This window comes from Jaculus jaculus, chromosome 1 (assembly GCF_020740685.1).
Source record: "Jaculus jaculus isolate mJacJac1 chromosome 1, mJacJac1.mat.Y.cur, whole genome shotgun sequence".
Classification (NCBI taxonomy): Eukaryota; Metazoa; Chordata; class Mammalia; order Rodentia; family Dipodidae; genus Jaculus; species Jaculus jaculus.
The window spans coordinates 89,200,409-89,227,522 of record NC_059102.1 but is presented as its reverse complement, the minus strand read 5'-3'; the positions used below and the strand labels follow the sequence as shown (position 1 = coordinate 89,227,522).

The window sequence follows — 27,114 nt, the reverse complement described above, 5'->3', positions numbered from 1 at the left end:
AGTACCTATATTAAGAAATTAGAAAGTTCACAAGTAAACAATTTAATGCTCCACCTTAAAGCCTTGGAAAAACAAGAACAAGGCAAACCAAAAAGCAGTAGACGAGAAGAAATCATAAAGATTAGGGCAGAAATTAATGAAATAGAAAGAGAAAAAAAAAAAAAAACCAAACCAAAGAATCAAAGAAACAAAGAGTTGGTTCTTTGTAAGAATAAACAAGACTGATAAACCCTTAGCAAAATTGACCAGAAGAGAGAAGAGACAAAACTTAATAAAATTAGGGATGAAAAGGCACCATTACAAAAGATACCAAAGAAATTCAGAGAATTATAAGGACATACTTTAAGAATATATATTCCTCTAAGCTTGAAAATCTGAAAGAGATGGATGATTTCCTTGATTCATATGACCTATCAAAACTAAATCAAGATTAGATAAACCACTTAAATAGACCTATACAAGTACAGATATCCAAGCACTTATAAGTCGCCCAACTAAAAGAAGCACAAGCCCAGATGGATTTACTGGTGAATTTTACCAGACCTTCATGGAAGAACTAACACCAGTGCTTCTCAAACTTTTTTAAAAAAATAGTAAAGGAGCGAATTCTACCCAACTCCTTCTATGAAGCCAGCATCACCCTCATACCAAAACCAGGCAAAGACAGAACAAATAAAAGAAAATTACAGACCAATCTCCCTCATGAACATAGATGGAAAAATTCTGAATAAAATATTGGCAAACAGAATATAAGAATATATCAAAAAGATTATTCACCCCAACCAAGTTGGCTTTATCATAGGGATGCAGGGATGATTCAACATACGCAAATCAATAAATGTAATACATCATATGAATGGTCCCAAGGACAAAAGTCACATGATCATCTCAATAGATGCCGAAAAGGCATCTGACAAAATCCAACATCCTTTCATCATAAACGTATTACAGCAAATGGCACTAGATGGAACATATCTCAACATAATAAAAAGAATTTATGACAAACCTACAGCCAAAATAATACTGAATCGTGAAAAACTCAAAGCTTTTCCACCAAATTCAGGAACAAAACAAGGGGGTCCACTGTTCCTCCTTTTATGTAATATAGTACTAGAAGACGTAGCTATAGCAATAAGGCAAGAGATACTCATAAAAGGGATACAAATTGGAAAGGAAGAGCAAATTATCAGTATTTGCAGATGATATGATTCTATACATAAAACATCCTAAAAACTCTACCAGCAAACTGTTAGAGCTGATAAACACTTAGCAATGTAGCAGGATACAAAGTAAATACAAAGAAATCAGTAGCTTTCCTATATACTAACAACAAATGGGCAGAGAATGAAATCAGAAAATCTCTCCCATTCACAACTGCCTCAAAAATAAATAAATAAATAAATAAATAAATAAATAAAATACCTTGGAATAAACTTAACTAAGGAAGTGAAGGAACTCTACCATGAGAACTTTAAGACACTCAAGTGAGAAATTGCAGATGACACAAGGAGATGGAAAGATATCCCACGTTCTTGGACTTGAAAAATCAATATTGTGAAAATGTCAATCTTAACAAAAGCAATCTATACATTTAATGCAATCCCCATTAAAGTTCCAATGGCATTCTTGACAGGAATAGAAAAAAACTCCAAAATTTTATTTGGAAGCACAAAAAGCCTGAAATAGCCAAAACAATTTTGAGCCATACCTGATTGTAAGCTATATTACAAAGCCATTGTAACAAAAACAGCATGGTATTGGCACAAAGACAGACATTGATATCAATGGAACAGTATAGAGGACCCAGATGTTAATCCAGGCAGCTACAGCCATCTGATTTTTTAAAAAAAATGCCAAAAATATTCACTGGAGAAAAGACAGCCTTTTCAACAAGTGGTGCTGGGAAAACAGGATATCTATATGTAAAACGATGAAAATAGATCCTTGTCTTTCCCCATGCACAAGAATCCAATCAAAGTGGACCAGGGACCTTAATATCAGATGTGAAACTCTGAAATTGCTAGAGGAAAAGGTAGGTGAAACCCTTAAACATACTGGTATAGGTAATGACTTTCTGAATATAACCCCAATTGCCCAGAAAATAAAACCACTAATCAACTACTGGGATTTCATGAAATTACAAAGTTTTTGTACAGCAAAGGAAACGGTGAATAGAGTAAAAAGACAACCAACAGAATGGGAGAAAAATCTTTGCCAGTTACATATCTGACAGAGGATTAATATCCAGAATATACAAAGAACTCAAAAAACAAAACAATAAGAAATCAAACAACCCAATCAAAACATGGGCTATGGAACTAAGTAGAGAGTTCTCACCAGAAGAAATACAGAGGGCATATAAACATCTAAAAAAGTGTTCTACATCCTTAGCCATCAGGGAAATGCAAATTAAAACTACCTTGAGATTCCATCTCTCCCCCACCAGAATGGCAATCATCAAGAAAACAAATGACAATAAATATTGGTGAGGTTGTGGTAAAAGGGGAACCCTTCTGCACTGTTGGCAGGAATGTAGTCTGGTACAGCCATTGTGGAAATCAGTGTGGAAGTTCTTGAGACAGCTAAAAATAGATTTGTCATATGAGCCAGCTATAGCACTCCTAGGCATATACCCTAATGACTCTTCTCACTACCTTAGAGATACTTGCACAACCATGTTTATTGCTGCTCTATTCACAATGGCTTGGAAATGAAACCAGCCTAGATGTCCATCCACAGATGAATGTATAATAAATATGTAGTACATCTATACAGCGGTAAAGAAAAATGAAAGTATGAAATTTTCAGGGAAATGGATGGGTCTGGAAAGGATTATACTAAGTGAGGTAACCCAGGCCCAGAAAGCTAAATGTCACATATTCTCTCTTATATGTGGATCCTAGCTACAAATGTGTAGACTTGTGTGTGATCTGCAACCAATAATCAGTAGCAGAGGTCCATAAGGTAGAAAAAGCTAGAAGAGAGGGAGGAGAGGGATGGTCTTAAGGGAGTGGTATTGTACATATGTAAGTAGAAGAACAGATTAGAGGAACAGGAAAGGTCTAAACAAGGTCAGGGGAAGAGACCATATAAAAGAAAGATGGGGGGATCAATCAAAATTCAAGATATTCTGAATAAGACATATGAAAATCAACTTTTTAAAATAATGGGACATTCAGAAGCCACAGAATGTTACTAGGAAATTTTCAATGCCTGGGATGGGATACCTCCCAGTGAGTCATTGGCCAGGGAGGTCTATATTTCCTCTAGGCTATTGCCAAGGCCCTTGTTCCCCATAAGAAAAAGGTGGTAAAACCCTATTGCTGAAGGTGTCACTGCATGAGTGGCAAAATCATTGAGAAATCAAAGTGATGCTGAGCAGAAAACCTTCTCCCTATAGCCCAGCAAACTGACATCTGGAAAAAGCTGCACTGTATGCAATCTTATGGGACACAGAGGTCATCAGCAGTAAAAACAGTGGACACTGGAAACTTCAAGTTTGGCCAGATAGGCCAAATGCCTGAACGAGTACAATAGTGTCATGTCAGCTCTGGGGGAAACCATCTGCTCTTTAATTGGACTGAAGGCCTACTCTATAGGAGGGAACACATGCCTGGTACTAAAAACCTAATCAACAGCCTATAGCAGGAGAGGTCATTAGACTTAGGGGTATAAAGCCTGTTCTTGTCTGGATAAATGCATATATTACTCTCACCAAATTGCCCTGAAATCACTATACTTAATGATCATACTCATATATTAATGTTACTCTCACTTCTGGTTAGAGAAGCTTCTCTTTTCAGATGGCGATGACCACTGTGATGACCCAAAAGGCAACACAGTGCTGAGAAGAATGGACAGAGGAGAGTAAAGTACTAAAACATCTCACACCCTCCAAGGTTCAGGGTCCATTGTGGAAGAGGTGGCGGAAAGAAAGAGCCAAAGGAAGGTTGCCACTCCCTACATACAACTGTCCAGACAGAATTTGGCCTCAATATCCAAGACCTCACAGTGCCTAGCAATACCCACATAAGACCCTCATAATAGAAGAAAAAGATGATGACATCAAATTAAAGGAGAGACTAATGGACAGAGGGAGGGGATATGACACACAGCAGAGCTATGAAGGAGAAAGTGGGGAGGGGAGGAAAATACCATGGTTTGTTGAGTGTAAGTATAAAACTTGTCAAAAATATATATAATAAAAAAAGTAGATAATAGAGATTTGCAAGTTTACTTTAACTAAATTCAGTCTAACCCCCAGGGTAAGAAAGATGCAAGACTGGGCAGAAACTTCCCTTAAGAATAAAGAGCATGCAATGCTCTGCAGGAGCTTGAGTATAGACCCTTGGAAACCTACAGGTAGACACAGAGGAACAGCTGAGCAAACAGCTACAGCTAAGGTGAGTGCACTCTTTAGCAAGATGAGCTTAACAGTTATATTCCAGCCCAGCCTCCCTAAGGGATGCTCAGAAGGGTGCCTCTAGAGTGCATAAAGTCCTTACCTCCTTACCCATACAAGAAAATAATTATAAATGTATACTAAAAAAAAAAAAAAACAATAAATGGTTAACCCTTCCTTGTTTTCTTCTCATTCATTTAAATGCATCATAAAATTGATCCTTAGGTAATTATAACCAAATCACCAATAATGCCTACTTATGTTAGCATTTGCAAAGGACTCTCAAATACTAGTGTATAAGAGAAAGATCAGCAATTTACTTAGAAAGGTCAGCCATGTTTTCTAAAATAACATCACGACATATAAAAATTTAATATACAATGAACACGAGTATACAAGGAGAGTAGCAGTCCCATATAATGTCAAAAGAAGTTCAAATGGGGGGGGGACTTTGTTACTTATATTTATTTATACACAGTTGAAACAGTTGAACTCCATTTCTAAAAACCCACCCTATAGAAATATTAGTGATATATGCTAAGGTTTAACTCTAAGGATGATCAGAGCAGCACTTTAAGTATCAGGGAGGAAATGAAAACAATCAAGCAAAATATTCGTTAAGTGCAAAGGACAAGTGCAACGTAGAGTGATACATCATGTAGCCATTAAAATACAGATGTATGTAATGTGTCAAGAGGTAGAAACCAAGTTATAGTAAGTGTGGTCTCATTTTAAAAATTTTTTTGTTTATTTTTATTTATTTACTTGAGAGCAACAGAGAGAGAAAGACACAGAGAGAGAGAGACAGAGAGAGAGAGAGAGGGAGAGAGGAGAGTGGGCACGCCAGGGCTTCCAGCCACTGCAAACGAACTCCAGATGTGTGCACCCCCTTATGCATCTGGCTAACGTGGGTCCTGGGGAATCGAGCCTTGAACCAGGGTCCTTAGGCTTCACAGGCAAGTGCTTAACCACTAAGCCATCTCTTCAACCCTCATTTTTTAAAATAGCTATAAGTATGTAAAAACGTAAGCATTACAAAATTATGCTGTGGAAAGTTACTGTGGGATAGTAACATTATGAATAACTTTTAGTTTCTAATTTTGTTCATCTGTATGTTCTGATTTTTAAATATGTGTTATATAATAAAAATGATTTAAAATCAATATACATATTCTAAAAAGTAGAAATTTTCAGAGACAGTAGGACAGAAATTGTGAAATCAGTCATTTCATGGACAAGCTGTCTTACATATATATAAGTAGGTACTGAAATTTCATAATAAGCTTGGTCCTCTATTAAATACTAGGACCAGCGATAAATAAAAGAATATACCCATAAATTAGCTCACAGTACATAAACATGGTGACAGATAAGTTAGGGAATTATGATTCTTTTTCTTTAATATATTTTATTTATTTATTTGAGAAAGAGAGAGACAGAGAGAGAGAATAGTGGCCTCCAGCCACTGCAGAGGAACTCCAGATGCATGCACCTTCTTGTGCATCTGGTTTATGTAGGCCCTGGAGAGTCAAACGGGGATCCTTTGGCTTTGCAGCAGGCAAACACCTTAACCGCTAAGCCATCTCTCCAGCCCCATGATTCTTACATATAAAGGAGTGATGTAGGACAAAGTGAGAAGGACTGAAACCCAAGGAACAAATAAACTGCACACAGGAAAACCAGAAATCACAAAATGAATCTGCAGTGCTTAATCTTCATTGTCAGGTAGACTGGATTTTGATGAGCTAGGAGACATGTCTGAGTGGGGTGGGTCTGTGAGGCTGTCTCCAAGGAGATTTACCTGAGGAGGAAAGACCACCCTGAGTAAGGGTGGCACCATCCCATGGGCAGGAATCCTGGACTCAGTAAAAGGGAAAAACCAAGCACTTGCCAGCATTGTCCTCTCTCTGCTTCTATATCCCAGAGATGTGAGCAGTCCCAGTCACACGGTCTCATGGCCTTTAATTCCACAATGCCTTTCCCACCATGATGGGAAATACCTTCTATAAGTCATTTTTTGCAATTTGAGCCATAATAAATCTTTCCTCTTTATAAGTCACTTTTTGCTAGGTATTGGAGACAGCAAGAAGAAAAGTAACTAATTCAAAACCTTCCACATTGTAATTTATTTAACTGTAACTGTAATTTATTTAATAACTAGGAAATGTCTCACTAACAAGAATTGTAATGACATTCATAAAGTAGTATAAATGCACTAAATTTCTGGAACCAGTCACATTTCTGTAAGCTTTGTACAAATTTTCACAATAACAAGTAGGTAACTACCATGAACAATCATTTGTTCAGGGCCTTGAACTCAGACTGTGAGTTTCCTGAGGGTAAAAAACCATGTCTATCCTTTGCAACATCGCATCTCTAGCATCTGATAGTTACATAGGCATGGAAGCATACAGAGTTAATTACATGAATATACATGAGTGAATAAATATAAATGAAAACTGACAGTTGCCTGGATGGAGGTATACATGGAATAATAACCATGTGATGAATATTTGTGTCTATGCACAAATACTTGTTTCGTGAACACATTTTCATTTCTCTTTAGTATATACCCAGAAAAAGATTTCCTGGGTCACACTGTTTTGGTTGAGTTTCTTAGAAAGCATGACTTCTTGTCTCCTAACACTGTCTTTCACTTATACCTTAGAATCAACTACTCCAATACATACTGAAATCCTAACCAGTCTTAACTGCTTTGTAAGTTTTCCATGACTAAATACTGCCTATCAAATTCTAATCCATTCCTCTTCAATCCTTTTTATTCATAAAGTGGCAGCTATTACAAATAAAGACTTTTGGAACACAAGCACCTATGAATAGATCTTTTTATATTGTCTGCCTATGCATACCATGGAAAGGAAAATGTTAGACAAAGTAAATACATTTGTAACAACTGTCCTTAATAAAACAAAAAAGGAAAATATCTTTAAGTACAATAATATCTGAATCTCCATTTGTCACAAATATCTGTTGGGGAGACTACTAATCTCAGCACAAAATATTGCATATCATATATTCTGCCAAAAGCAAGTGAAAATATGCCCAACTCTATATGCCATATGTCATTAGGAAGAGACAAAGACCACAATGAGATGCCACTTCACATCCAGTAGTATAGCTCTAATAATAATAAAAAAGACCATAATAAATGTTGTTACAAATGTGGAGAAATAGGAAGTTTCATATATATTTCTAAGAAGAATGCAAATCGATGCAATCACTTTGGAAAACAGTTTGGAAATGCCTCATAAAGTTGACGATAGAGTTACTACTTGATCCATGAAGCTCATTCCTAGGTCTATATCTAAGAAACTAAGATAAATACTGACAACATAACAACCTAGACACAGGAGCTGGGGAGAAAGTGTTTTCCGCATAAGCATAAGGACCTGAGTTTGGAGCTCCAATACCCACATAAATGTGGGGCATGGAGGCACATGCCTGTAAGCCTAGTGCTGAGGAAGTAGAGACAGGTGGATTGCTAGAACTCACTGACATCCAGTCTAGCTTAATTGGTGAAATCCAAGCCAATGACCCAGTCTCAGAAAGAGGTGGAAGGCACAGCTGAGGATTACATCCAAGGTTGTCCTCTGGCCTCCACATCCACACACATACATGGGCCCAAACACTTGTGAATAAGCATAACACATAATATGCATACATGAAATTGTAGACAAATATCCATAGCAGCATTATTGATTAACAGCCAGTATTACTGTTAACACCCAAAAGTAAAAACAACCCAAATTTCAATCGACTGATAAAAGCATAAACATATGTGAGCTGGCCACATAAGTGGAATATCACTTAGCTATTTACATATGAAGTTCTGGGGCTAGGGATGTAGCTCAGTTGGTAGAATGCTTGCTCGGCATGAGATACAGCCCAGAGTTCAATCCCAAGTGCTCTGTAAAACATGGTATGGTGGTGCATACCTATAAACCAGCACTGGGAGGTACAGGCACAGGGATCAAAAGTTCAAGGTTACACTCAACTACATATTGAGATTAGATTGGCCTGGCCTACATAAAACTCTGTCTCTAAACAAATACCATATGTGATATAAGTACATGTACAAAAAGTTAAAAACAGGCAATTACAGGGACATAAAGTAATTGCTAATGGCTGCAAGAAGAAAATAATTGAGAGTGGTTACTAATGGACAAGAAAGTCTTTGGGGCATGCATTAGTTGCCTATAGCTGTTGTAACAAATTGCCACAAATGTAGTGGTTTAAACAGCACAGCTTTTCCCGTATATCTCATAATAGCCAGAAGTGTAGGATGGTTCTACAAGGCTATGGACAAGGTTCCTTCTGGAAGCTCGAGAGGGGAATCCACTTCCTTGTCGTTTTTGTCCCTTAGAAGCTGCCTGCATTCCTTGCCTTACAATTGCCTTTTTCAGATCCATCACCTACCCCCAGCTGATTAAGCTACCATATTTCCTTCTTCCTATTACACAAGCTTCCCCTTCTTCTTCTAGGAATGCTTGTTGTTACATTTAAGTCCCACCCAGCATGATTCAGGATAATCTACCCACCTCAGCTTTCTTAACTTAATCACAACCCCAAAGTTTCCTTTGTCTTATAGAACAATATTTATAGCATCTTGCATTAGAACTCAGATATCTTTTTTAAAATTTTATTTTATTTATTTGAGACTGACAAACAAAAAGGCAGAGAAGAGGGAGAGAGAGAGAATGGGCACGCCAGGGCCTCCAGCCACTGCAAATGAACTCCAAATGCATGCATCACCTTGTACATCTTGCTTACGTGGGTGCTGAGGAATTGAGCCTCATACTGGGGTCCTTAGGCTTCACAGGCAAGTGCTCAATGGCTAAGCCATCTCTCTAGCCCCAGAACTCAGATATCTTTAGGAGCCCTTACTAAGCCTGCTATAGGAATGATGAAAACATTCTACAAACTAATAGTAATGGTGATATACAATGTTGTGAATACAGTGAAAAAAATGAATCCTATACTTTGAAAGTAAAGTTTACAATATGTGAGTTATATATCAATAAAGCTTTTATTAATACACAGTTTATTAATTCACAGTTCAGAAAAAAGTAATTATTTTATGGTGGTGCACACTTATAATCCCAGCACTTGGGAGGCAGAGGCAGGAGGATTGCTGTGAGCTCCAGGGAAGCCTGGGACTACAGAGTAAGTTCCTGGTCAGCCTGTATTAGAGTGAAACCCTACCTTGAAAAAAAATTTTAAAAGACCAACAATAAAATAAGCAAATAATTTGTGTATAGTTGTGCTAATGGATAACATGAAGAGATGATGAAATTCCAAGAAGTCAAACTTAATAGTGTTTCAGATAAACATAAACAATCTATATTGGAAGTCAGCATAGCTAATAAGAACTGATACACACACACACAGAGAGTAAGTTCCTGCATACATAAGTTGCAGTGGACTGCCATATTCTAACAAAGAAGAAATGGGATTACATTCAGTCTTTATGGTGGGACCCATCTTAGCACTTCTATCAGGATGACTGACAACCATGGGTAATAATATATGACCCTCTTATCCAAGTAAGTAAGCCACCAATCCATATAAAAATAGTAATAATGTTTAATCCTTTCCTAAGATGAGAGAAAAATAAATATAAATTTCCCTCTTACTCCATGGGCAAGCTTTTGGATAAGCCATTTTAGAAATTTGTTTGCTCTTGACGGTGATCGGAAACTTTACTACTGAACATCCAAGACATAAGGGCACTAATGAAAAGTCAAATTCCAGGCTTTGTCTTAAGAGATAATAGCTTAACAAATCAACTCTACACACAAACCACTGCCACCATTTGTTTTTCTATAAAGTCTGTAATTCAGAGCAGCTGCCATAAACAAAAGAAAGAATAGGAAATACACACTATACTTGAAATTACAAACATAACAAAAATGAAGTAGGGTCAATGACATCTTTTACTTTTGACCCATAATTCTATCATTAAAGATCAAAGCCATAAAACCTTGTCAATTGTTATGCATTCCGTAAATAGAGGCCATGTGTCATGGCCCTGAAACAAAAGGAGTACATTTCACCAACACTGAATTTAGAACATGCACAATTCACTGCACTATGCTATTGTGTGTGCTCTAGTAAAGTTAAAACAAGAAAGGGAAAAGAAAGTTCTATATGGCACTGAAATCCCTTACCTGCCAAAATATAACTAGCTTACACTAAAAATCAAATACCTTAGAATGATATCCAATTAATAATATAGTTCATGGACTAGAAAGAAACATTTTCTGTTAGTTAGAATGTCATTTGAACTCAAAAAAATCAACAACTTTTCAAAGAAAATGCATATATTATCTTCTTGAAATGCTATTCCTGGGTTGGTAATATGTTGGTGAGGCACTCTGAGAAATTCTACTGTTTGAAAAGACATCCATGTCTTTCTTAATTCCAAGTACTTCCTAAGCAAGTTACCTTCCTCTTCTTACTAATTAGGACTACAAATGTTATTTTAGCCACATAATCACAGTTAAATACAATCTAGAGTCATAAGTGTTTGTAAGAATGAATCTCCTAGAGATCATTTATGCAAAGCAGATAAAAGGTAAAAAAAATCTATTCTTCTGGTCATTTATATAGCATAGAAATGTGTTTAAGCCCCACACCTACAAATGTCAGTTTTGATAAATGCATGCTTCTATGCCATTTGAGGCTAGATAAAAATGTTTTTAATTTATTGCTAGGTACCAAAATAATGCTTTTAATCAGATCTTAAAAACCAAAAGGCATTCAAATCATTAACGTCATTTACTACACTGCCTTTATTCAATGATGGCTTTCTACACCCTATGTCCTCATTGACCCCTCAAAGAAAAATCTACCCCTCATATAAGCTTAAACCAATATATTTTACTCACTGAAATGGCAGAATGGTACACAATTAGCATCATTTTAGTCAAGTCATTATTTTCAGCTCAGTGGCGTTTATTCAGATGAGCACAGTCTGCAAGCACCGGGCCCAGCTCCTCTGATGTTAACTGACATCATTAAAACCCTCCCAGGGTCCAAGCCGTTTGATCTTTTCAAGAATGCCCTTGGTTTGTGACTAAGAGCCGGAAACTCACGGCTGGACACCCTGAACAGCGTTCCTGCTTGCTCATGGACTACTCACATCGGCTAATAATCCTCAGAGACTATGATTCTGATTCCGGTGAGAATAGTCTTCATAAAAAAATTCTTTAAACACAAAAATACATCAAAAATCGATTAAAAGAACATACAGGGGAACAGAAGTGAAAGCTAAATGTTGCAACTTCAAAAGTTGAGCTCAAAAACTTCTAAGGGTAAAACGTCTCTAAAGACCCTATCAACTCTGGGGATGCAGAATGGCAGAGGGCAGAGGACAGAGGACTGAAAGGCAGAAGCAATTCAGGATGTAGTAATGTTTCAAGACCTCAGGTTTAAGTTTTGCTGTTCTAAATATGATAGATGACTTTCTATAATCTCCAAATGTTTTCTTTTAAAAAAGTAATGACAAGCAATTAAAGAGCAGTAGAAAACTAAACTTTTATTTAAAAAAATATATCTCTGCACACATTTCACACATGGTCTGTGTTTAGTGAATAGTTTCCATTATGTAAATATAACACAACCAGTCAATTTTTTATTTTAAATATGATAAACCATATTTAAAAATCTACTTGCAGGGAGACAAAGTAAATGTTATAATATCCACAAATGTTTAATAAAAGACAAGTTCCTGCTGTCCTTTTAAAGTTAAAAGTAAGAGCAAACTACAATTTTCAACTGCAAAGAGTCATTGTATGGTATATAAAAAGCACAGCATGGAAATAGAACAAATGTACAAAAAGAGTCTCATGCCCAAGAAGAACTGAAGGCATTTTAAAAAATAGGACTCAAACTACAAATAACAGAGTTCAGTTCAAAAAGACCAGCAAATTCTTTCTCTGATGCATAACAAATTAAACTTAATCAACTCTCCACAAGGTTAGACAGGCAATCCACCTTTAAAAGTCTCCACAAACAAAACATAAGAACCACAAAGAGGTTCCAGAGTGTAATAAATACTGAATCCACAGTGGGCGACAGAAGCCTTACTGTACACAGCTGAGAAAACCTGCCAGGGAACAATAGATCACATTTCCATACTAAATTATATTTATCACGCTAAAAATGCTTACACAAAATGAAGGATCTCTATTGGCCATTTTTATACCACACTAACTCCCTAGAACCTTCAAGACCTGCTGAGTCCCATTGAAAATTGTTCCACCCCATGGCGCTCTGAAGGAGACCTGAGACAAAGGGTTAGGATGGTGGGGGGACAAGGACGACTAACTTCCACCATGATTTCAGAAAATAAATAAATAAATAAGGGGAGATAGAATAGTCAAAACATAACCTTGGCAAGGGGTATTTCCGGGGAAATCAGTGCTGTGACAAATGGCCTGAAATGAACTCTTCTAGCGGTCAAGAATCCCCAGGAAAGGCCCCTCCCCCCTTATCTATTGCTCAATTGTACAATGCTCTGCTTTGAAAATATAACACCCTCATGGAGCTGGCCAAGATGAAAGAGCTTTTCTTTATGATTCTGCAACGCCTATTAATTCTTGCCACAACAGACTCACAGCTGACTAAGAAAACACAGGGCTAGTACGGCCTCACATTCCCATCTTAAGACTTTAAGAGAGAAAACATTAAGAGTGAATGAACCCTCTTTTTAAGTACAATGGATTGGTTTTGATTTCGGCACACATTGTAAGCTGTTTTTCCTCTAACTCTAGGCAACTTGATTAGGCTGGCAGTTTTCCTCACCCCTTAAAACATCAGTAGCAATGAAAATTGATTGTTACCAGTTACAGAACTATCTTTCAGAAATATTAGGAATCATTCACTGCTACTTAAGAGCACAGACTGAGAAATCAATGACTAAAGGAGCAAAATTGAAACTGTTCCTAAAGTATATTCATACTTTTATCATAAATAGTAAAGCAACATGACAGTAGAAAGAGAACAAATTCCAATGACTGAAAGAGCAATGAAATCTCCATGGTGCTATATATTCCCATGTTAAATTGATATTAAAGTTAGGTCATCAGTAACTATCATCTATATGCCTATATTGCAAAATTACTGTATTATTTAACATAAAACAAACATACTAACACGTGTCAAAATAGTAGCTTTCATAGTTTTGTTTTACTGAAGTAGAATAATGTAACTGAAAAAATATAGACCTTCACTGCTCAGTGTGATGAAGTCTTGGTAACAACATACACACATGGGGCTGAGGAGATGGCTTAGCACTTAAGTCGCTTGCCTGAGAGGCTAAGGACCCCAGTTTGATTTCTCAGGACTTAACATAAGCCAGATGAACGTCTAGAGTTTGTACACAGTGGCTAGAGGCCCTAGTGCACCATTTTCTCTCTCTCTCTTTATCTGTCTCTTTCTCTCTCTCATAAATAAATAAATAAATAAATAAATTAATTAATTAATTAATAATAAAATTTAATCTCTACTCCAATAAAGACAAAGATGAGACCAAGGGCATAGGCAGCAAAAGTGAACATCTGAATTTTATAATAATCACAAAGAAGGAAAGATTATTTAAACCCACGATTTTGAATGTCTTTACAACCAGTATATATAAAATATTACTTTAATACGTGGCCTATTTTTAACGTAATGAGATATAGTAATTTGTCCTGTAACAGCAGGGATATATTCTGAGAGATGTATGCTTATTCAAATTCATCATCAAAACATGATATAGTACACTTAGACAAACCAAGTCAACAATGATGTCACTACACAATACAATCTTATGGTACTACTGTCACATATGTGGTCTACTGTTGACTGGAAACACTGCTATTCAGCACCTGGCTGCATTGTACATACCATATTTTATACTTAAGGCTCATCACAATTGTGATCAGATATGGTTTAAGAGACTACAGGACATGTGGCCAACAGTTACAATGCTACATAGGAAAAACAAAACCAGTTTCTAAAAAATTTCTTTGTATTCCTTCTAGTCTACCCTCTACTCTCACTCCAGCTTAACCACTATTCTGAGCACCATTCCTATAGATTAATTTGGACTATTTATTTATAACTTTCACAAAACAGAAATCACACAGTATAGTGCAGTACAGTACAAATGAACTCTTTCCATTCCTGGTTTCTTTCACTGTGTGTTTTCAAGGTTAAGTAATGCCTGCCTAAGAAGCAGTTTCTTGCTCTGGCAGAACAGGATACTGTTCACTGACCAACTACTGGACATTTGCATTCCTTTCAAATATATGTCATTGATAACATAAAATGAAATGAGCATCCTTGCGTTAAGCCTTTTTGGTTTTGTAAACACATTTTTATTTATTTGGGCAAATATCTAGAAGCAGAATTGCCAGGTCCAAGGCAAGCCACATATGTCTCCACAGTAGCTGTGCCACTCCTGCCTTCCTGCTAAAAAATTATTTCCTACCAGTACTTCATATTGCACATCTTTTTAATTTTAGTGATATATACATTTCCCGATGGACAATGGTACTAACATATTTTCACATGTTTGTTGGCTAATCATATAAAGATGTTTTTAAAAGAGAGTTCAGGGAGATGAAGGGAAAGTGGTTACATAGATAGATGAAGTTTACATATGAAGTTACTTACTGAGCTATAGGACATAATTCCAAGGATGACCTTGTCAGATGGATGATAGAAATATAGAAGCAAATTAAGAGTTCACAAGCATCCAAAGGAAGCTGCAGCATGACATGGAAAAAGAGGGTCAGGTACAGCATGATCTTCATGTCTTACCTAGACAGGGTGAGACTGTGATTTGATTTGAAAGTACAACATCTAGACAGCACCCCATGGACAGATACTAGGAGAAAGTCTTTATGTATGGAATCATATTTCTTTGAAGAAACAAAGGTGAGATTGTGATTTGATTTTTGTTTGATTAGCTTTTAAATGATTAATTATATAATAACCAAAAAACCATAGTCCATAAAATTTAAAACTTTGATCCATATAGATGTTAGTAGTCACATATGAGAACAAGCATCCTTATCAATTTCAAGATTATTGTTGACTTCTGGCCAGAGGTGGCACCAATGAAGACAAGGGCTGGTCCCTAACGAGCAGATGAGATCATTTTAAGAGGTGAGGGAAAAGGTAAATGACTAGCTGTCTAAGGCTGGTGGGGATGTGAAATGTGGGCACTAGCATGAAAACTAAAAGGGACAAGGACTTTCTAGTGGGTGAGGGATGATGAATATATTCAATATAATATATTATATTAATATATATTAATATATTCATATTAATGACGGTGATGGCTGCGTAAGTGGTAATCTTCTAAAAATGAACTGTGAATTGCTTACATTTGTGAGAATTATTTTCCAATGAAATGCTTTATAAAAGGAGAATGTTGCTTCTTAGAGCCATTAAGACAGAGGGAATAAAAATTAAGGTAAGTGGGCAGAATGGGACACAAAGTACCATAGTAAGAATGGAAAAATAAGGAGTAAAAAATGCAAGAATGTTAGTTAACTAATTTCTTTTGGAAATGGCACATCCTTGTCTTCAAGATACATGCACTGACATCCTTTCAACAGCCAAATTTTTCTGAAAGGAGGCCTGTGTGTAACAAAAGAACCTAACACTCAGTCATGAAGCCTCTCAGTGAGCCAGGTAATCTCAGGCCAGTGTCTCTGTTTCTTCCCCATAAAATGAAATCTTATAATCCCTTATCACATGATGTCAAAATTTACAAGAGGCTCCCCAGAAATACTACTTATCATTTTAAGTCATTCAAAATTAATGTATTAATAGTGCTAAGGAAGGAATAAATTTGTTATCCAACTCCAAACTTCCAGAATACATTCTCATCTTTATGAACAGCCAAGTTGTCTAGAAGCCTTCACCGTGTTTTTGGTTTAAAAAAGTAATACCCAAAAGCGCATGTTGGAAACATGATCATTACTCTGACACACTTAGCATTTGGATAGAATCTACCCTTTGAAAAACATGTCTTTGGTATAAATGAGGAAGCAGCTGTACTTGTAAGATTAACCTGACCATTTAGGATAAATGAAGTTCACCGCTATGACTTTCAATATACTGAGGAGTTCATTACCAACCTTAAGGGGAAAAAGCACTACCTCCCACACGAAAACAAGATTTGGAAAGCTCTGCAAAATTCAATTTTAAATGGTCTTCTAACTGAAGTATTTTCTTAAAGCAAGGGTTATTCAGTTGTTGTCTTATCCTTATTGATTTATCTCATTGTTTTTAAGCTCTTTCTGTACTCCTAATGGTATTTGACAGTCAAGGAGCTAGAGTAATATAGACATGGCATAAGTAAATGCTGCTAAGAAATGGAGTTTGGACTATGCTGGCTACAGGCATTCTTGACACTGGTGGCAGCACTGGTGCTATGCACATGGTATCAATTAGAAATTGAATAAATAGCCCAACAGGAAGCACACTGACTTCCGTGGATAGCAGCCTAGCTGAAACACACACACGCTACAGAGAGACGCACAGAGAGAGAGAGAGAGAGAGAGAGAGAGAGAGAGAGAGAGAGAGAGAGAGAGAGATTAGCCCCAAATTAGTAAATGTGACCTGGTAAGAATTGCTTAATTGAGTAAATTTCATAACTTTAAAATATATCACCTTTGCAATGAAAGTACACACACATAAAGTAAAGCCTTATACAAAATATAGTACTACCATCCAGGCTGATCAAAACAAAAGGTTATTTCAACTCATCCAGATAAACATAAAGCTATTAATAACCAATCATTAATAAAGAGCATTTTTACCAAAAACAACAGTAATGAAGTCATTTTCAATGAATAAAATACTTCAGGACATTATAATATTTATGAAGAAAACATGATTGTTCACTTAAAGAAAGCATCAATAAAATAGTGTGACCTCTAGACAAGAAATAACAGATGAAAATAAATGATAAAAAAGAAAAAAGTTCTGTAAAATAAAATAATGTAAACTGATAGTCATGCCATTATATATTAATGTGCATTTTGTTACCAAAAACTATGTAGGGTGGCTGAAAGCGATTGTTAGGTCACACAGTTAATTCTTATTTAATCTGCAACATTCTGTTGAGGTTTCTTAAAAGACAGTTTTGATTGGGAAAAAAAAAATACAATCATGAGGGGGTTGGACTGCATAATGTTGTTAGGGGACCTAAGAGGGGAAGAAAAATTCCTTTACCCAAGGAAAGGAAGTTAGAGATGGGCTTTACTAAATAAAATCTCTACACATGGTACCTCAATTCTTCCAAAGAAGGATATGAGAAATAAGAAAGTACAGTAGGGCTTGCCTACTTGTGCTTGCCTAAGAAGCTTAAAGACCCAGGTTTGATTTCCCTGTACCCACATAAGCCAGATGCACAAGGTAGAGCATGCATCTGGAGTTCGTGTGCAGTGACTAGAGGCCCTAGCATGCCCATTCTCTCTCCCTCTCAAATAATACATACATACATACATACATACATACATACATAAATAAATAATTTTACGGTATAATAATGGTCTGAAAATTAATTTGTGGGTAATGATTTGGATTGGGGGAATGGATTTGAAGCTAAGTATTGAGTAACCTCAAATGGTGTATTTTTAGTAAGCAACAAATAAGTAACAGCTTTGGTAGTAAAGGGGAAGATACCATTTGGAGAAGAAATTAAATCACTACCATATGTTATGTGAGTTTCAGGGGTAAGGTCCAAGAACTGTGTAGTATCTCCTAGATGGAGTATATCCAACTGGTTACCAACTCATCAGAAGAAAGTGCAACATCTAGACAGCACTCTATGGACAGATACTAGGAGAAAGTCTTTATGTATGGAATCATATTTCTTTGAAGAAACAAAGGTTAGTAGAGGTCAAGTAAATTAGTCAAAGGACCACTGATAAACACTAGCATATTTCAAAAACATTTTCCATGAGGGCCTAAAAATGAAGCTTTCTACCATATCAGGCAACATTTTCCACATCTTTACTGCAAACTTCAGTTACTGAAGATGCATTACAAACATGGAATGAGAAAAATTGGTACCAAACTCAGGACATTTCTTGTAAGTTGACTGGTATTGTCAGGCTATTGAGCCTTACAATAATAGCAGAAGGTGAGTGGAAAAGAACAATAGAATTATAGAAACAATAAACTAAATTACTACTTATTAGGGAAGAAAGTTTCAGAAGAGTTGATACCTGTTTTGAGTGAATAATAAATAGGAAAAACTACAAAATGGCAAAACTGAGCAACTATTTGAGAAGATAGTATAGATTTTATTGCTTTCTACTATTAAAAATGCTTTTTAAGATAAAATTTGCCTATGTAGTAGTTAAATAATATAATTGTTTAAGTAACACTTCCCAATACCAGATGACTAGCTGGAGCAATAAAAAAAAAAAAAAAAAAAAAAAGCCCTGCATACTTTGGTGTATTGGCCTTCTGCTTTGAAACTTTAAAGACTTTTCCAACTGTTGGGCACCAGATCTAAAAGTATTACTATTAGGTAAAATTTCTTTACAGCAATGATATTTACTGTCTGAAGAAATAAGTGTTCATATAAAACAACACAAATCTATTCTCAAGTCAAGATCCTTGAGTAAACAGCTACCCTCTTTCAGGTCTACTTTCCTCAATGGGAAAAAGCGATCAATTCCTATATACAGAGTAGTTTAGCACAAGAACCTGAGTATGAATGCTCAATGTGGTCACTGCTAATATAGTACTTTTCAATATCACCATCAACTATGGTTACCATAAAAGATTTCCACTTATTCCCTGAAAAACTGTAATGCAGGCTCAGTATGTCAGAAACTTTGGTTAGGCCAATGAATGATCTTTAATGTGATTGTCATATTTTGAAGAAACAGCAAGGATTCTCTCTGCCTATAACTCTGGGAATAGTAAATGTTCAGAAAATTACTACATGTGAAATCTACCATTCACTCACACTACCAAATCAAATTACTAAGAGAGAATGTTCTTCCATCACCAATCCTCAGAGTAATCATGATGCTTGCTGGACATGCACAGCCACTGGCCCACGTCAATCTTCTCATCTCACCAGATTGTAAGGCTTCCCAGTCACAATATGACCAAGTGGACACACTTAAGAACTCACATTTTCTAAACATTAATTTCCTTTTTAACTTAACAGAAATAACTAAGACTGGGATAGAGAGCTGGCTTAGTGGTTAAGGTACTTGCCTATTAAGTCTAAGGAGCCAAGTTCGATTTCCTACTACCTATGTAAACCAGATGCACAAGGTAGTGTATGAGTCTGATGTTCATTTACAAAGGCTAGAGGGCCTGGCATGCCAATTCTCTCTCTCTCCCTCTCTCTCAACTACATTAAATATTTTTTTAATTTTCTTAAAAATAAGAAATTAGCTAGACCAAGAAAATCCAAAATTCAGGCTTTCTTTAGTCCCCAGACAGTATGAGCATAAGCAAGAATCCACTCTGGAAAGAATTTTTAAAGTAGACTGTGATCTAATCTTCCAAACAGAACAACTGTGACAGTTAACATTCTAACTCTCAGTTACTCAAAACTAATCTTCTATTATAAAATACCTCCTTCAGAGTTATCCAAAACAATTGAAAATGCCTACCTACCTCAGCCTGGCAGAGTGCATGAAGACCTTGTAAGACCAAGGCTGCTGGAGTAGCTTGATCAGGTTTGGTACATTCGTTCAGCACCTGAGAAATGGCGGCCAACATGTCTGCACCATGCTGGTAGGGCCTACAAGAAATAACAGGTTAAAGTCACAATTATAGCCAAAGAGCTATTACCCTTCTCAGACCTTTCGCCTGAGGAAAAGGCAGTAACGTCTCTCTTAATATCAAAAATGAAGATTTTTAAAAATATTTTATTTATTTATTTATGAGAGAGAGACAGACAGACAGATAGTGATTATGGACTCACCATGGCCTCTTGCTACTAAAAATGAACTACAGACATATGAGCCACTTATGAATTTGACTTTATGTGGGAACTAGGGAATCAAACCAAGGCCATCAGGCTTTGCAAACAAGTGCCTTTAACCTCTGAGTTAACTCTCCAACCAACAAAAAGGAGATATATCTAACAAATTTTATTCTCACTATGCCACAATACTTATTCTCAGAACTAAGAATGTATAATAATGGAATTATTAAGATGATAGGAAAAGAAAAAGCTATTTCTGTGTGGTGGATGTTCTGGTACCCAATAATACTGACTATGAAAGCAGACATTTGTGTAATAAAGAAGATCTCTATTATGTATAATTAATATATATGCTAATAAAAACTTGAAGCAAGCAGATATTTGATAGAAGATGATTTGTGGTACAGATATTAATAAGGGTGATTATATTTGTCATAATAATGATAAGTATATTAAATACAAATGATAACTGAGCATCTATTCATACCAGGCACGATGCTAGATTCACTCATGTCCTCTGCCCTTCTGCTCCTTACTATTCTACTCCACATATATTGTGCCATCCTCAGAATACCTGTAACATCACTGTTACTCAGGTCCATTCTCTGAATGCATTTCTCCAATTAATAAGATGGCAATAGATGAAGTTGCCTGGGAGAATCTTTTGTCTTACTTTGCCACACATGGAAGTGATTTAAAACTTTAAAAAAAAAGCTTAATGTATTTAGAAGTAGAAACTAAAGGAACATGAATAAGTTGTGAAGACTTCTAGTCTGATATCCAGCCCCTGTCACACTCAACTTTAACTAGAATGGCAGCTAACAACCTTTCATCTCTGAAACTTATCCAAGGCTAACATCTCAGTAACATCTAAATTCCAGTGTCTCTGTCTACATGTGTAACTTTTTTGTACCTTAGACTACTATCATGTTTATGTTGCAGAAAGGCATAAGCTCAGAAAAAAGGAACAACTATGCTAGGGCTTAGATTCTACTACATTATGACTCAAGATTTCTTCAAACAGGAATCATCCCTGTTATCAATATCTGGGCCAAACAAATGCACAACCCCAGGAAGCATGGTTCAGACTGAGGTCTTTGGCACAGTGTAAATACACTCATGGAAACTCCAGAAACTCTATAGTACAGCAGACATGTGAAAATACAGGACTACACCTGATTTCAAATGTATCCAATTCCTTCTCTAAATATTTTTACTTCACTCCATATAAGAAAAAATTTCTAAGAAAGTATAGCTCTGCTTATGTTATTTCAATCTTATCACCTCTAGACTATTTATTAATCCATAACATAGAATACAGAGTCAGCTCTCTATCTTTATGCTTGCCTAAAAGTTCACAGCATAGAAGGAAATTTTATTTCATTTATAGATGGAAAAAATAATTTTCTTCCTCAATACAATTTCTAATAGTTCCATATGTTAAGTAAGTCACAAATGAGGTCTCTCCTATTAAGACAACTTATAATAATGAGCCATAAGTGGGACATAGTGGCTCACATCTTTAATCTCAATACTCTGGTGCCTGAGATTTCAAAAAGCAAGCAATGGCTATAGAGATGGCTTAGCATTTAAGGTGCTTAACTCTAAAGCCAAAGGACCCAGGTTTGATTTCCCAGGACCCATGTAAGTCAGATACACAAGGTGGCACACACCACTGGAGTTTGTTTGCAGCAGCCAGAGGCCTTGGCATGACAATTTTCTCTCATTCTCTCTCTCCCTCTTTCTCTCATAAATAAATAAATGTTTAAAGTAAAACATGAATTAAAGGCCTGCCTGGGTTACAAAGTGAGATCCTCCATCAAAAACAAGACTAAACTAAACTAAAAAGAACAGTTCATAATAAAAGTACACTGCTTAGTTTTCATTTATATGTACAAAAATAGAAAACAAAACCTCATATATCTTACTATAATATTAAATTATTACCCAGAAAGGGCATGCCCCATAAACTGAAATGTAAAAGTAGATCTGAAAGGGAAACACATACTTACTTCTGTAAGTTATTGTTCAATGGTACTCAACTTACAGTGAGAAGATATGAATTGTGATATAATGTATCCTTTCATGTAACAAAAACATTAAGTGAAAAAAACATGCCATATTATTATATCCTGAAGAGTTAAACACATCATACCTTTGTCTACATATATCTCTGATTGAGGCAGCTTTTGCAATCAGTTTCTCCCATTGAAGCTCCTTGCCCACAGAGAGAGAGGGCACATCAGACATGGCCATAAAACGTTGTAGCTCAGGATACACACGATCCTACGAAGACAATTTCATACAAAAAAAGGTAATTTTCTGACTTGAGTTGAATAATTATTATCTACTTTTATTCAGTATTTCATCTCCAATCTTACATTTGAATTGTAAATTATAATGTATCTCTGATAATCAGCACAGAAGAATGCTGTTGTGATTACCGAGATTTTCTCACAGACCCATGTACTATTCCTCTCATAAAACAAGAAAGTGTCTGCAACACATCCTAATTACAAAAGCTCTAATCACAATCATATTTGTTACTTACTCATACATGGAAATACATTTCAGATATAAGAAAATAAAATTATTTAGTATTTTCAATTGCTTAGAGTCATTTATACCTGACTGTATTAAGATCAAATATATCACAATAAACCAAAATTTGTAAACACCATTCACAAGCACAAATAAATCAATGCACTGTCACATAGTTTTCTACAGTGAATGAAACACATTTAACATTCATACAATCATGACCTTACCTGTTTTTCCCACAGTGATGTCAACAAGCGCAAAGTGACAGCTCTTAGTTGTGGAGTGGTTCCAAGCAGTTGGATTGCTCGCAGAATCTGTCCTATGCATACCTAGGAAAGTGTTAAGAAAACTTTGGTTTCACAAATACAAGTTCTGGCAACTAGGAGGAAAAAAAAAAGCATTTTCAACCCATTCTATTAAATGAAAACTGGTATTGGAAGCTTACTAAGATATTGCCCATCTTCTAGGAGAATGAGAAACTGCTTTGGGGAGACTAGTAATCCCAGGGGCATAGGCCCTAATCTCAGCAAACAAGCAGTGTGAAGATTTGGATATTACATATTATAACAAGTATTTATGCATTTAAATAATAGCTACTCTAAAATATGGTTCAAAGGGGGAAGCAGTGGTCATGGCATATTTCATAAAAACAAAGGGAATTCAGTGTACGAACTACTTGGGTCTCTGCTCTTGGTTTCCCCAAGTGAACTCTTTAATATACTAACTCTTTAATATACTAACCTTGTGAACACCAAGTGTAGGCAAAGTATACAATAGATCATTATATGACTCAGGCTTGAGTGGTCGTCCCAATTTGAACATCAAAACTGGAATCAAATTAGGTACCTAAGACAAAGGTAATGAATATGTTAATTATTCCATGTTCTAAAAAAAGCTATAAAACAATATTTATCACTTTTTTCTTCACAGGAATAATAGAACTGTCAATAAAATCAAAAATACAAAAGTGTCAGCTTGGTAATAGGCTATAAATAGCAACTACATACTACCACTAATATTCTACCTATTTTACAATTAGCTTCTAAATATTAATCAAAAAATATTAAATACTATGACATTACTCTAAACAAAAGTTGCATATGGAACCTCAAAGAAACTTATAGATCTAATAATCAAAAACTGAAGCTATACAACCAATAAATTAACTTCATTCAGTTGGGTTTCTCCAGTATGAAAACAAAAATAATAAACAAAGGATAGTTAATAGATTAAAGTACTTCTCCAGGTACCCACTTCAATCCCTATCATAACAAAATAAAATGAGAAGAGCAATTAATTCATGGGTCACAAGAATATTTTGCCTGCAAAACCTAAGGACCCAGGTTCTATTCACCAGTGCCCTGGCAAGCCTGCTAAGCCTGATACACAAGGTGGGACATGTGTCTGGAGTTTGTTTGCAGTGGCTAGAGGCCCTTGTGTGCCCATTCTCTCTCCCTCTATCTGTCCCTTTCTTTCTCTCTCTGTCTCTGTCTCTCTCTCTCTCAAATTTATTTATTTATCTATTTATTTATTTATTTATTTATTTATTTATTTATTTATTTATTTATTTATTTAAATACAGGGGATAATTGCCTGGGACCTTGCAGGGGAGGAAAATTATCAAAAACAACCACTAAGTACACAGTTTCTTTGGAAGGCAATGAACACATTCTAAATCTTAAATCCTAAAATTCATCTGGAAGCATAAAAGACCCCAGATAGTTAAATCAACACAGAGCAAAAAAATAAAGCAGGAGGTATCGTATATCTGTTGTGGTAGTTTCAATAGATGGTCCCCAATATATTCAGAGTTTTGCTAGTTTGTAGCTTACATTTGCAGCTAGCTGGCTGGGAATGATGTCACTGGGCAGTTCAGCCCTTAGGTGTGACAGTGGATTTGAAGTTCCAATCTAAAGATATGCAAAATATGCCTCTTTCCACATGAAGTTCCTGAAGTGTGCTGTGTGGCTTTTGGCTTCCGGCTTCTCTCTCTCTCTGTCTGACCTGTGAAAGCAGTCCAGCTTCTTCTGCCATTGTGGAACTTTCCCTGGATCGGTTAGCTTCACTAAATATCCCTTCTTCTGTAACTGTGCCTGGTCTGGAAGTTCCTCTCAGCAAACCTGAAGCTGTCTACCATATCTGACATCGTTATACATAGTTACATCGAAACAAAGTAAGAAAAACAGCATTATACTGGCACAAAAAAGCAGGTACAAAGATCAGTGAAAGAGAAGCCTCAGATATAAATTCATACTTATAGCCACATGACTTTAAAAAAAATATTTTATTTCATTCCACTTATTTGACACAGACAGTGGCCATGTGCCACCTTGTGCATCTGGCTTTATGTGGGTTCTGGGAAGTCCAACATGGGTCCTTTGGCTTTGCAGGCAAGCGCCTTAACTGCTAAGCCATCTATCCAGCTCTAGTCATATGAATTTTGTAAAAGTTCTCAAAAATGCACACTGGAGAAAAACAGCCTCGTCAATATGCAGCACTAGTAAAACTAGACAACTACGTGTAGAAGAATGAAACTAGATTCCTATCACAATACACAAAAATCAATTCCGCCGGGCGTGGTGGTGCATGTCTTTAATCCCAGCACTCAGGAGGCAGAGGTAGGAGGATCGCCGAGAGTTCGAAGCCACCCTGAGACTACAGAGTGAATTTCAGGTCAGCCTGAGCCAGAGTGAGACCCTACCTTGAAAAACCAAAAATAAAAATAAAAATAAAAAACAATTCCAAATGTATCGCCATTAATTTAAGACCTAAAACTTTAAAACTGTTACAGGAAATGTAGAGAAAATACTTCAAGAAATAAGTATAGGCAAGAAGTTTCTGAATAGGACTTCAGTTGTTTTCTAAATAAGGCCAAGAATGGGACCTCATGAAAGTCAAAAGCTATTCAATCAAGTGAAGAAACAGTTACAGAAAGAAAAATTCTTTACCAGCTATACTTATGACAGAGGACTAATATCTACAACATATAAAGAATTTAAAAAATTACAAGAATCCAACCCAATCAATAAATGGGCTATTCAGCAGATAGCTCTAAAAAATGAAGCAAAAAATGGTCAATGAACATGGGAAAATGTTCAATTTCACTAGCCATCAGAAATATGTGTTAGACAAAAAAATTCCTTCCCTTCCTCACTGACCCCAACTGAAGAGCCTATAAAGCCCACTATCTGGAACACCAGGCTGACTGCTCCACTCTGAGAGTCAGTCCTGGCAGCTCAGGACCCACCTGCCAAATAAAAACTTCCATCTTTGCCTCAGAGTGGTCTCCGTGGTCCTTGCTCACTGCTGAACCTTACAATATGCAAATCAAAACTACACTGAAATTTTGTCTTACTTCACACAGAATGGTAGCCATTAAGAAAACAAATAACAAATACAGGCGAGGATATGGACAAAAAGGGACCCTTACACTTCTGTATAATGTGGAAATTTAAACTAGTCCAGCGATATGAAAGTCAGTATGGAGGTTTCTTTAAAAAAAAATCCAAAAAGTCTATCTACAATATGACACACCAATACCAAGCCTCAATATGTACACAAAGGACTTCAAGTCAACATATCACAAAGATACTTGCGTATCAATGTTAATTTCAATACTATTCATAACAGTTATGAAAACATCCTAGTTGTCCAACAATAAGAACAGATAACAGAAATATGGTATGTATACATGATGAAGTGCTGTTCAGCTATAAAGAAGAAAATATTATGTCATCTGCAAGAAAATGGATGCAACTAGAAATAATCATGTTAAACAAAATAAGCCAATGTCAGAAAGAAAAACCATCATATATTTTCTCTCATTTGAAACTGCTATAATTTATACAGGCACATAAAATCATATATGTACACAACATGAAGTCAGAAGTGGAACTACCTAGGGGAATAAGGAAGAAAATGAAGGTCAGAGGCATGGGGAATATGCTCAACACAACATTTTGGATGGTGTAGCAGACAGCTTCAGGTTCGCTGAGATGAACTTCCAGACCAGGCACAGTTATGGAGGAAGGGATATTTATTGAAGCCTACAGATCCATGGGAAGTTCCATAATGGCCAAAGGAGCTGGCCTGCCTTTACAGGTCTAAGCAGGGAGATACAAGCACAAGCCTAAAGCCACATAGCACAGCACACTTTAGCAACTTCAGCCAGGCACACTTTACATAT

General features: G+C 36.1%; 1 protein-coding gene across 2 annotated transcripts in view; it reads right to left on the bottom strand.

The window, feature by feature from the left end:
- Positions 1 to 27,114, bottom strand: part of Focad (focadhesin) — a 364,375-nt gene that overhangs the window by 168,887 nt on the left and 168,374 nt on the right. For both annotated transcript variants that reach the window (XM_004658412.2, XM_045146459.1), the window contains 4 exons: positions 23,670 to 23,774; positions 23,156 to 23,257; positions 22,543 to 22,673; positions 20,075 to 20,201 (listed from right to left, as the gene is read on the bottom strand). In XM_004658412.2, the coding sequence (XP_004658469.1) occupies positions 20,075 to 20,201; positions 22,543 to 22,673; positions 23,156 to 23,257; positions 23,670 to 23,774 (465 nt within the window). The remainder of the gene's footprint in view (positions 1 to 20,074; positions 20,202 to 22,542; positions 22,674 to 23,155; positions 23,258 to 23,669; positions 23,775 to 27,114) is intronic.